The 12,453-nt window shown below is 43.3% G+C and overlaps 1 protein-coding gene across 4 annotated transcripts; it reads left to right on the forward strand.

Annotated features, from left to right (window-relative positions):
* Positions 1-2,227: 2,227 nt before the first annotated feature.
* On the forward strand, positions 2,228-4,589 carry LOC139609819 (uncharacterized). 4 transcript variants are annotated; one of them, XM_071464802.1, is made up of 4 exons: positions 2,228-2,656; positions 3,193-3,257; positions 3,362-3,474; positions 3,659-4,589. In XM_071464802.1, the coding sequence occupies exons 1-4, from the start codon at positions 2,632-2,634 to the stop codon at positions 4,374-4,376; spliced, it is 921 nt and encodes a 306-aa protein (XP_071320903.1). In that variant the 5' UTR covers positions 2,228-2,631; the 3' UTR covers positions 4,377-4,589. The 4 variants fall into 4 exon arrangements, with proteins under 4 accessions (XP_071320903.1, XP_071320906.1, XP_071320904.1 ...); XM_071464805.1 differs by lacking the exon at positions 2,228-2,656 and adding an exon at positions 2,840-2,997 and having other exon boundaries at positions 3,659-4,587; XM_071464803.1 differs by lacking the exon at positions 2,228-2,656 and adding an exon at positions 2,840-3,092 and having other exon boundaries at positions 3,659-4,586.
* The last annotated feature ends 7,864 nt before the right edge of the window (positions 4,590-12,453 follow it).

Here is a 12,453-nt window from a genome sequence, read left to right on the forward strand (position 1 = left end):
ACAGGCTGAGATGGAAAAAGGGGTAAATCTTATCATTTAGAGCCTTCACAATGGGCATAAAGAGCTGCTAATCTGCTTCATCTCCCTGGTTCTTTTGTGCGAGTGGAAATGGACCGTCTGTCCATTGGCTGCTTGTCACCCCGCTCTTTTGTCCCCCAGTGGATGTGATGGCCTGTCCATCACAACCCTCATCTCTCTCCCCTTTTGTGGGTGTCTCTACCTCAGCGTACAGACTCTGCTGGAGCCCTTTAAGTGCTTTAGGTGTGTCTTTTCATGTATTCAATCCACCTTTTCTCTCGTTCTCCTTTATAGGTCTTTGTTCAGTTGAAGCTGCCTGACACATATGGACGGCAACAGGCGGGGATAAGATGGATGTGTATGCCAATCTAATCCGTTGATTTAGTGAGAAAAGAATATTGGTGGTATTAGGAATGCTACGTCCAATCTCATTAGTACTAAGGGCGATCAATATGGCTTTGGGTTCTGTTGAATGTAACATTCACTGAAGGATTGGGCTTTGTGAATTCAGTTCTTACCACAAGCTCACTGGCAGATGACCTTTGCTACCTTTAATACTCACAAATCACCCATGATTTATTGTGTGGTAGGATGGGAACCAAGGGTGCAGACAGGCTGTCCATGTAGAGACTATAGGCTTGCGAGCATCTACCTTTGCAAACAGCACTGCAGCTTCCATTTCCCTTCCAAATAGAGACTAATAAGCCACATTTTCAGAGGGACATTCACATCCAGGATGCAACACGGCTGCAACATTTAATCATATTTTTCGGTGAGGATAAATCAAGGTAGCTCTTGTGTTATTTAGATATATGAAAGAATGATGCGACGTTACATACAGGCATATGTCGAATGATTTTGACATCTGTATTCATGCCACAGCTTCACCCTCACCGCTATTGTAATTTTTTCGAAGAGACGAGCTTATCTGCCGGAAGCAACCCACGGTTAAAACACAAACAGAATCTCCTGAAGGGAAATGTGCACCAAGTTCATGTTTTAGACATGTGGTCTAGACTCTTCTGCTGCTCCACTGCGGTGGTTTTCAACCTGTTTCATCATTGTGGTACTTGAGTGAATGGACCACCTACAGTTTTTGTGCTGAGTTAGGGTACACGCAAACCCACATTCATTATGTGAAGGGATAATAAAGAACGAGAATGTAACCCAAGCCGTTTAAACAGGTGACCAGCTTCTCAGCACACGGTCGATCATCTCCGGCCTAAGAGATGTTTGAAAGAGCTTTCCACATGGAAAGACTTTCCACTTGGCCTGCTGAGCTTGACATTGTATCTCTGAGTTTGAGCTTGAACTGTCTGACCCTGGCAGCCCACTGAGAGTAGTTCAGCCACTTTTTCCTGCTGCGAAGAGAACAGCGCAGGGGATAAGATCTGCTGTCAAACTGCTCTTGACAAACACAAAGGGGTTCCCTCCACTGCTGCTGAACTGCACCCTCACCACACTCCTCTATGTAGTAAGATAGTGAGGCAAAGGGGAGAGCGAGGCTTGGAAGCCAGAAGGTGAGGTGAGAGTGAAGGGGGAGAGACGGAGAAGAGAGGGAGTGAGAGAGTGTGTGTCTGTGTGTGTGCAAGATAACACAGGATAGAGAAACCAGACTGACTGCCCATTGTCGTCAGTGTGTGGTTGAATCTGTCACAGATACAGAAGCAGATAGGCTGAAGCAGGGAGGAATTGTTTGAGAGGTTGCAGGGCTCCAAACTAACCTAATCTACACACTTTCGGCACCATGGGCTGGAAAACTAGCAGCATGTTTCTTCTGGACATGACACATGGAAACACACACACCTTGAACAAGAGCAATAAATATAAATATCTTACAATACTGTGCTTTGACCACTAGGGGCAGCCCCACACCATGGCAACACCTGAGTCAAGTGATATGCAGGTTAACAGTACATCAATGAATAAAGGTGGGTTATTGTGTATTCTTCAGAAGAAGGGTATTCTTCTTCTAAAAAGAAATATGAACTTGAAAGCAAGCACCTTAGGGTGGTTGATCTGCTGCACCAGACCATAGTGTATCCATACAGAACAAATCTGTGCTTTATGGATTGGTAACCACAGCACCTTTCTCCTGCACCCAACTCCTACAAGGAATAAAAATGAACTAGTTGAGGTGTGAAGATGAATGTAGATGTTGGAACATTCCTGTGAGAAGGACACTTTGTGTAAACTCATAGACTTGATGCAAAATAGTTTCACAGTTTAATCCCCTTAATTTAGAGATTTATAAAAAAAAAAAAAAGCCCTGCCTTAAAAAACAATGTCACAAATATTCAAGGCAGTTCAACAGTAATGCAGAAAAAGCCACTTATAAACTGCAGCCATATAAAAATAAGCAGAAGCTAAGTGAGCTCCATGTGCCGTCCAACGGCCGGCTGCAAATGTCATGAGGTTGATGTGTTTGACCTTCACATACTTTGATACAACTTCTGCCAAAATCAACAACTCAAGAGTGAACTGCAGTGGCTCCATCACAGCCATGACTGCTGCTGGACATCATGGGCCTGTAGATAAAAACTAGTAAACTGAATTGCTGCTCTCAATGAGTGAGAAATAAATACAAATGCTTGTTGGATACATCTAAAGATCATGGACTCAGCCCCACTAACAAGAGGTAATGTACGCTACTGTAGACAGGAGCTGTTTTATATCTATATCACAAGGAGTTAGACACAGGATGAGTAATTTTAGGGATAAAACCAGATAAACTTCAACATGAAAACTGAAACAAAACATAATGAAAACAGAACATCACTGCATTCTGGAGTGCAGTTCATTCTGGAAGTCCTGAGGTTGTTCCAGTGGGCTATATCATAGAGGTTATTCCAATATTGCAGCCCGAACAGACACAACAACTCTCGCAAACTTCATTGACAGCATTAATCATTTTTACAAAACCAAGAAGTATTTGAAGAACATTGCTGCGAGGTCAGAGCTACACAAAAAGTTGTCACAGTAAGGCTTGGCAGATCTTAAGATGTTAAGATCTTAAGATTCACATAAGATGTGAAACCTTTGCTAAGACTTAATTGATATCTGATATCTACAAGGTAATTCATATGGACTGTACATATCTACATAAATGTTTTAACATTGTAGTTTGAGGAGTTTAAAACTGTTACTTTTCTGACCTCCTGTAATGTTACACAGACTGTCAAACCAAATCCACCATGGACCTTGGGTCTGACCAACGCCAAAAAAAGGCCCAGATTATGGTAAATTACTATTTTATCCATCTCAGTTTTTTTAAATTATGCATTTGACAATGCTCTTAATTGATGCTCTTAATGAACTAACAATAATATGACCCTTTTCTTAGGTAAACAGCCATTATATTAACTGTTGTGTAGAGCCCCCACAACTGCAAAGAACCTATGGCTCACATGTCAGTAAGATGCACTGTAGTGCAGCTCCTTATGACAAAGGTGACAGGTAAGTCTCGCACTTGACTTCAAATAACTTCAAATATAAGTTAAAATATATAAGGTGTTTTATTGTGCTGGGACTTAACATTATTACATTTAATTTCAATTACATTGAAAAAGCATTGAATGGTCAGTCTAATAGTGAGTCATATCAAACCGCCAAAATCAACTGCTGACACCTATTGTTGCAGAGTGTGCACTACAACACCTCCACCGAGGGAATACTACTACAGTGCGTTCTTTACTGCAGAGGAGGTTCCACTGCCTCCGAGTCCTCCACCCGCTGACACTGTGTTGGCCGAGGGAGAAACTCAGGAGAAGAGGTCCTCAGATCTGGAAAACACTGGGTTTCCTTCTCTGGATGATGAAGTGGCCCAGCCTCTCAGTGTGATGGCTTGTGAGGTTCCACTGCCTCCGAGCCCTCCACCTGCTGATGCTGCACATCACGTGAACCACTTAAATGAGAAGAAGCACCCAGATTTGATGCCCCTGTGCATGCTGGCTGATATTCCACTGCCACCGAGTCCTCCACCTGTTGACGGTGTGTTGGACGTGGGGCACACTGACGAGAAGAAGTACCCAGATTTGAAAAACATTGCGTTTCCTTCTCTGGATGATGAAGTAGCCTGTTTGATGTCCAAGTCTCCTAAACTGTCACCTCATGAAGTTTCTCTACCTCCAACTCCTCCACCTGTAAATGAGAAGAGGTATCCAGATTTGACAAACATTAGGTTTCCTTCTCTGGATGATGAAGAGCCCTCTTTGAGGTCCCAGCCTCTCAGTGTGATGGCTCATGAGGTTCCTCTACCTCCAAGTCCTCCACCTGCTGAAATTCCAGACCTTGCAGAAAAGAAATACCCTGATTTATCTCTTATTGTTTTTCCTTCTCTTGGTGATGATGATATATGAGTTTTATTTGCTTGTTTTATTTTCTCGTCTCCAAATATATTCGTGAATAAAAAGTGTGAAAGCTAAAATATGGCTCATATTTTAATGGTTAAAGGTAAATTTAAATCCTCTAAAGGTGTAAAAAAGGGTCAATTGTAGACATGAATTGGTCAACTACTACAAATCTACTTAAGACGATATATTGAGGCCAGGTTGAACTGTGAAAGACGAAGCTGAGGAATAAGGTCATCCTCATCATTATGGCTCATCATATGCGATGAAACCAGACAAGTTTTCCACCATTCCCATTTTCACTCTTTGCAATGAGCACTATCATTTAAACATGCTCTTCTCTTTCTCTTGCAAATGCGGTTTTAAATGAGGTTGTCAGATTATTTCAGTCGATATTTTCATAATCCAAGTCAATCTAATTTTACTTCTACTTGGTAAAGTAACAGCATTTCTACCTGAGTACAGCCTTTGGAAAATCTACCTACCTCTGCCGGACAAAGTAGCATTTAACCACACTCCAGCTACCCAAAAACTCACAACTGACTTGCCACAAACAGCTATAAACAACAAAAAAACATGTCTTCTGAACAACTCGGTGGTTTACCAGCCTCTAAATCATCTCTAAAAGGAATTCACAAGCTCAAAAAAAGAGGAAATCTAGCGACAAAGCTCAACAAAAGCACAAGCTTTGCACTTAATTTCGAGTGGCTCAAAACAGCAACTGCCTCCCCCTCTAACCAAACAAAGCATGGTGACAAGAAGCCATCCATCAGATTTAAAAGTTGTGTTAATGATTACTAACTTACCCCAAACTACATTATGATGTCCTCTTTTCAGGTGATATGCTTGTTGCATCTTCAAACACTGCACAGCATAACCTGGAGGAGGGGCCTGTTGCCGCTCTGTCAGGTGCCACTGATCGGGCAGGAGGAGCAGTTAAACAAGAAACAAGACCAGTCAGGCAGACACACACACACACACACACACACACTATACAGGAGCTAACACAACACTGGACCATGTTCAGTTGAAACATATATGCATATGCATGAAAACATGGTGAAGTTAGGAAACATGCAGGATGTGCAAAAATTATTCTAAATCTATCTTTCCCAACATGCACAAAGCCCCTTCAGTGTGACAGAAATGCACACTTAGCATGATTTATCCTGAACGACTTTGAATACTAGAGTATGAGAAGTATTAACTGAAATGGAAGCGCTTCCCCTCAAACGATCTCCCACCTAAGACAGATGAAGATGAGGAGGGGGCACCTTCCTGCATGGGTAGCTCCCGCAGCCTCTCTGACTTCCTCGTGGCTTGCACACGGAGACGCTGCCAGGGAGCAGAGTCAGTTTTAAAGGAGCATCTCTTTCCTCTGGGCTAGAGGGTGACAGATAATGCTTTTGTGCATTACTGAGAGGGGAAGGCCATCCATCACGGCCATGTGTTGGTCTGTGTGTGTGTGTGTGTGTACAGTACATGCATGTGCTGATTGTATGCAGGTAGTGTTGCCCTCCTGCAGGCTGTAGTGTGGTTATGGAAGGGGAAGGGAGGGGAGGAAGGGGAAGAGGAGGCCTTGCGGGGAGATGCAAGGCAGGCAGAGCATCTGGAGACAAGGACTCTCACTGGTGTCAAGCGGGGGCGGGTTATTTATTTGGCTGGGGGTCGTGGGAATACTGGAAGCATCTTCTCGCTGATGAAGAACTGATGTTCTCAGACACATCACAATGCCAGTGGTGGTGTGTGTGTTTTGTGTCAAAGGCTGCCCTTCCAACGCCAGACGCTGTCACGCAACTAGGCCGATAGGTAGGAAGGAAGAAAACACAATGAGAAATGTGCACACAGACGTATATACTGTGCCTGCACACACAGAATATATCATTTCATATTTATGAGTTACGGTAACAGGTTTTTTTTTTTTAATGGAAACGTTTTTGACAGTGTCACCAGTCAGAACTCAGCAGGCGACAAGACCATGCAGCAGGAAGGCTCACATTCTCTCCAACTCGCTTGCAGGGAAAATATAAAGTAGAAAAAAAAAAAAATCATATTTTGGACACAAATGGCTGGAAAATACAGGTGAAGTGCAGAGCAGGAGGGAATTTATATGCGCATAATTTGAAAAAAACCTTTTGTATTTTCACTTCTATATACATCTGGGAGGCAATCCTCTCATTCTCAGCAAGGTGCTGAGAGAGCGACAGATATACTATAGTTTGACCCGCTGAAGTTACTCTATTTAGCGTGCCATGCTCTCTGGGGCTAACATGCAACATCCACGCTAATGCTGTTCCTGCAGCCACCCTTGTTTCCATAACAACTAAAGGTGAAGGAGACAGGGATCTAACCACAAAAAAAAGCAGAGCGGCCTGAGAGGGAGGGCGCACACGCACGGTTGATGTAAAGCAAGCACGCACGCCGGCCCACACATGCAGACGAAAATACACACATTGTTGTAATTTCACGACAACCCACCCATCCACCTACTCGTGTTGTTTTCCCACCACAGGTGTGTTCAGAGGAGAGGGCAGGTGGTGCGCGCTCCCCTGGTCCCATCCTCTGAGGGTTATTACTGTAACAAATAATCCCACGATGACGCCAAGTCCAAACAGTTGCAAAAATAAAGACGGGATATTGATTTGATATTTGCAGCAGTATTTTGTCAGTGGATTCGGCTGCTTGTTTGTTGTTCTTCCCAGTGTATATATAGAAACTGCAGCGCTGCGTCTTTGTGTGTGGGCCCCGGTCATGGGAGGAAGGCCTTTTGTATAGCTTGCTTATTCTACTATGATGTGTTCACTTGACTCCATGCTTGTGTCCCAGTGGCCTGATGCTGTTATGTCTCCAAGGGCTCAAACTCTAGCTTGAGAGGGACTGATAAGGAAATTGAGCCGGCCCCTTTCCTCCCTCCTCCCGGCTATATACAGAATGATTGTTTCATTTGTATACAGTTTATTTTCTACTTTTAACCACCCTCTCTCTCTCTCTCTCTCTAAATCACTGCATGAATATTTTTGGGCGCGAGTACTAAAGCTTGTGGCAGCATGGTAGTTTCAAGGCCATGCAACTGTGAGATTCACCTCAGTGATATTATAATTCAGGTGAGAAACCATAGCGCACAAAAATGAGAGGAATGTGCAGAGATAAATCTCCAAAACCTCTTCTGCAAATTTCCCATGAATATACCTCCATGACATTGTTCAGGAAGAGCCTGTGTGTGTGTGTGTGTGTGTGTGTGTTATTATAGGGAAGGTTGTTTGTGTGTGTGTGCGGTAAGATAAAGAAAAAGAGAGAGGGATTGCTAAGTTGGTGGTTTGAATGATGTTTAACTGGAGCTCAGCACAGCTGAATGAGGCTGTAAATCCTCTTTCTCCTGGGTGCAGTTTCTCAGAGCGTCGTGGTACAGAACTATCACAGAGAGAAGGATGTCACCACATTACAGTTGCACACACATACACACACACACACACACACGCACTATTTCTACCTCCTACAAGGCATAAAATATAACCCATACCATCAACAGCAACCCACTCAGAGGACTTAGGATATACACAGAGCACAGAGCTCCATCCCACATTAACCAAACACAGAGAGCTCTCCTCTTGAGGCTTCTCATCCTCACTGGCCTCACTGGCACATAATCTTCCTCTGCCACATCCCTTTTCCTCACAGCTCACACGGCTTACGATCAAATCGCGAGTCAAAAGGAAAACAGCAAAAGTCAGTGAGTGATGGCAGCAATTTCATGCAATAATGGAAATCAGCATTGTGTATAGAGAAAATAAATGATGGGAATAGTTTTTTTTTTAAATGTTCAAATGTATCTACTATATGTCTAAAAGTATGACTACAGGCATTTTCTTATATCTATAACTTCACTTGAGGGCATTTATTAGGCTGCAGCAAGTAACACCAATTTGAAGCATTTTAAGAGAAAAAACCAAAAAAAACCCATTTTCATTTTACCTTTTTATTTGCTGCTGCATTTCTGCCAACATCATACAGCAGTATCCAACTTCTTCAAAGAGGAAATGTGCTGCTTTGTAAACATACGTAACTTGTGGAGCTAATTTGATTCAGATGAGGAGATTTATGTGCAGAGCCGAGGAGACTCGGGAGGTTGTTTTTTTGGGGGTTTTTTTTTTTGAAGGGTGGAATCGTCAATTATTTTGGAACAGATGGGTCTCAAAGTGCAATTGAATTTGATTATCGCCTCAATGGAATACATAATGAAAGAGCCATAATTTGAAGAGAAAGTTATGAGAAGGCCATTTCAATTCCTCCACAAACTAAACTGAGGTACCAGCCTCGCACAACGGGCTCGGGCACTCAGATGATTTTCTATTTCTCATTTTCTGTCTTTCTTCGCCCTTTAATGACAGCAAGAGTGAATCATGACGAGCACAGCTGTTTATTTGCTTGTTTCTGAAATCTGCCCCAGCTGCGTTCGTGAAAGCCTGATGCTTTTGTCATTGTTAAATGATTACCACTCTTCATGAAATACAACTTTGTTTTTCAATCTATTATCGACACTCTTGTTCAAATAATAACAGGCTTGGCACCTCAGCGCCGTTGAAATCATTTGACAGATTTGGAGTAAAGAATTGTCTGCGGTGCCAGCATCGAACAGATTATTACAGAAGCTTAAAGATGTTTTGTCCAAGAACGTTCAAATCCTGACAACCTGTCAGGCATGATTGCTCCACAAACAGCTTTCCTTTACTTAACTTGTGATCGACAGATACGTTTTTAGCTGTTTTTTTCCCCCCTCTCAGGTTCAAGAGTTTACATTGATTAAGGTTTCACAGAACTTATTTGATCTGTTCTGAATTGGGCTTTGTTAAAACTTTTTAGATTCATCAGTCATTCCCTCATTTTTAGAGCTTATACATGATTATCACAGCTTCCTCCTAAAAACAATTTTAGAGAGTGGATCTTGTCCAAATGGGAACACGTTGTTAGGAAGCTTTATTTGCATGTGAGGGAATGAGAAATCAGTAAATTCCAGCATGCAATGTGATGTGACACCCTGTCCTACATAAAGAGAGCGGGAAAAATGGTAGAAAACACACTCAGTGATTTAACCAGAAGCAAAGTAGATGTTCAAACTAATGAAAATGTTCCTGTAACTTCGCTCTTAAATCGATAGTAACTCTGACCCCAATACCAAAATAGAACATTTCTCAAATTGAATATAGTATCTGTGATATAAAGATTTCCTTGGGCAAAGTAAAAATGTATGACTCATTTTAATGAAAAATTCAAGTCAGACCAATAGATGGATAATACAAACCCCTTAAAGGTCCACAGTGTCCTCCTACTAAAATTGTGAGAGGTGCTGCTTTAATCCGAAGCCATTATCCAAACAATACAACTATTGAAACAAAGAATCCCTCAAATCATTTCATTGGTCTCTGATGTCAAGCACTTGAACCGCAACACCTCCACTCAAACCCAGCCACAAACACTCCAGACAGATGGCTAGGACCCACTGGAGGAGGTGTCCCGCCATGCCTGATAACAAGTTTCCCGGGCTATATAGGGCAACCGTGACTGTAAACACACCAGCCTCCAGTGGAGCGAACAGGTGGCGTACCACATAGGAACCCCTCGTCATGTTGCGTGTCCACAACAAAAAGTTCCATTATGAGGAAAAGTCTTTCTCTTCGCTATAATGGCCTCAGATCAGCTCATGGAGAAAATAACAGAGCTGAGATGCTTCTGGGAAATCAAATCCAGGGCTCTGCACCCAAACATCGCCGCAGAGCAAAACCAACACGAGGCATTAGCTTCAGTCTGGCGAAAAACAGAACTAAAGCCAGACCATCAGCGATGTGGTCCCTGGTCATCGGTATCTTTTTTATCAAATTAATTTCCTCTGTGCTGCTTCACAATGACAAGAAGGCTGGCCTAGTTTGGAGCTTTGAATAGAGCTTTTCTCATTCCAATCATTTCCTCCATGTATTTGTTTTCGGAGGCAGTATCCTCTGGTGGTGGTGGTGGTGGTGGTGGTGGTGGGGGGGGGATGATAATGTCACAGAGGAAGGAAAGTGATGGTCTGCCTGGTGTTTATACAAGACTTTGGCATTTGTTGTCATTGGGTCTGCCGTCATTGGCAGGCAAGATGCCACAGAGTCCCTTCCCATCCTCCATCCTCCATCCTCCACACACACATGCACACCCTCCCCACTCTGACCCATATAGGTGCTTTGAACCGCTGGCAGGCCCGACAAGATTATCTGGGCCCCCTTCCCAGGAAGACCACTGGGATGTGGGTGCGTGTGTGCGCGTGTGTACATGAAACATATCTAAAAATGTAAGCACGCTGTCAGCCTCTGCACGTGCATGTACGTACGCAGTGCCGCTGCAGTTTTTGTGACAGCGCTTTGGAAGCTGTTGAAAGAGCTGTAAGGTTTAGTCTCCAGGTGATTCTCTTCTTCAGACTGTCACTGAAGGAGCAGGGAGGGGGATACAGAGGGTTTTTTTATTTTTTTTATTTTAAATTTAGGATTTCTGAATTTCTCAAGAGAAGGTAGAATTCTCTTCTTTTAATATTCTGTATGACTATACCACAAGCTGTTTTCAAGGGTTTCACAACCATTAAAACCAATGTTCCTTGATCCAGCCAGGCCTCTCCTTGCTAGGTCACTGTGAGAAGCCTCTATGCAATAACATAAAGGAAATACTAAGTGATTAACTTAGAAAAGCAAACAAAGTTACCTCCCTAACTGTGATGACTAATGTGCTGCTGGTTTGTCCTCTCCTCCATCTTGATTACATAATCCCCAGATTAATTAGCTGTGTGTTTCAGTCACTTCCTGTAGCGCGACCCTCAAATGGGCTCCCTCCGCAATCTGGCCTATCGACTTACAGGGCGCCAGAGCTTTTTCTTTGAAGGCCGCCTCGGCTTCAGAGGCAAAAGAAGTCTCTGATCTGACGGCTAAAGGAAAGGGCCCCTGCAGTGTGGCATTACAGACTGATAAAAACCTAGAAAAACAACATTTGGGTAACACACACACTCAAAGGGAAAAAAAAAAAAAATTTAAGAATAATCTGGCTGTGAAAACAAGAGGCGGTATGGAACAATGACAATCTGGCTCCTTTGGTAATTTCCTGTCGGCGTTCATTCGTGTGATGTGGTCGTGACTGTTCTGCCGGGATCAATCAAACCTGTGAGCAGATGGCATCGCACTCCTCCAGCGGACTGGGGATTGTCTGTGTTTTTTCAGAGACGGTAATTGGCCCGCTATGTCACGGACCGGAGCATGCTAACAGCCACTGCCACCTCCGCTGTGCAGCGACAACATGTGTCTTTTTTTGCTTTGTATGGCTCATAACGTCATACCTGTGCTCCAAGCCTCCTTTTTTCACATCAACTCAAACTAAACATTGCTATAATTAATACAATAACCAATGTGATGACTATTTCACACATGTCAAGTCATGACAGTAACAGCCAATGCAAGCAGTGAGTGGCTGCCTTACTACAGGCGTCCGCAGGACCCCAAAGACCAAACGATATCGTGTTCTGGATCAGAAAATCTGCCATATTTGCTAACAGGGTTTGCATTGAGGTGAAGAAAGCTTATGTGGATAAATGGAACCGTGTGTGGGAAACTCGGCAAGCTGTATAAAAGAGAGGCACAGTAATTGCATGTGTACTGTATGAGCCTCTGTATGTGTGTGTGTGTGTGTGTGTGTGGGGCTAAGATGGCGGGCACTTCAAAGCTTTGATGTTGCAGCTCCTAAATGAGGGCCACCAGAGGTCCAGACTAATGGGACATCATGGGGAGATTAGAGGCCAAGTGTAGCGTGCTGACAACACAGCATTATGTATGTGTGTGTGTGACAGACAGAGAGGGAGAGAGAGAGAGAGCATGGGTTTCTGTGTGTGGGCTTTCCTTAGTGTATTCTTTTTGCAATTAAAAGTAAAAGTTTGGCTCTAAGTCTCTGATGGAGTTTGTGGAGAAATTAACAGGAAGTGTTTAGTTGTGTCCACAAGTATCGCAGAAGTGTCGCACTGCAGCAGTCCCACCTTCATGTAGCACAGTCAGAAAATCTTGGCCGGCTCGTTCCGCAG

This window comes from Trachinotus anak, unplaced genomic scaffold, assembly GCF_046630095.1.
Source record: "Trachinotus anak isolate AG129_WGS33_773 ecotype Australia unplaced genomic scaffold, CSIRO_AGI_Tana_v1 ptg000026l, whole genome shotgun sequence".
Lineage (NCBI taxonomy): Eukaryota > Metazoa > Chordata > Actinopteri > Carangiformes > Carangidae > Trachinotus > Trachinotus anak.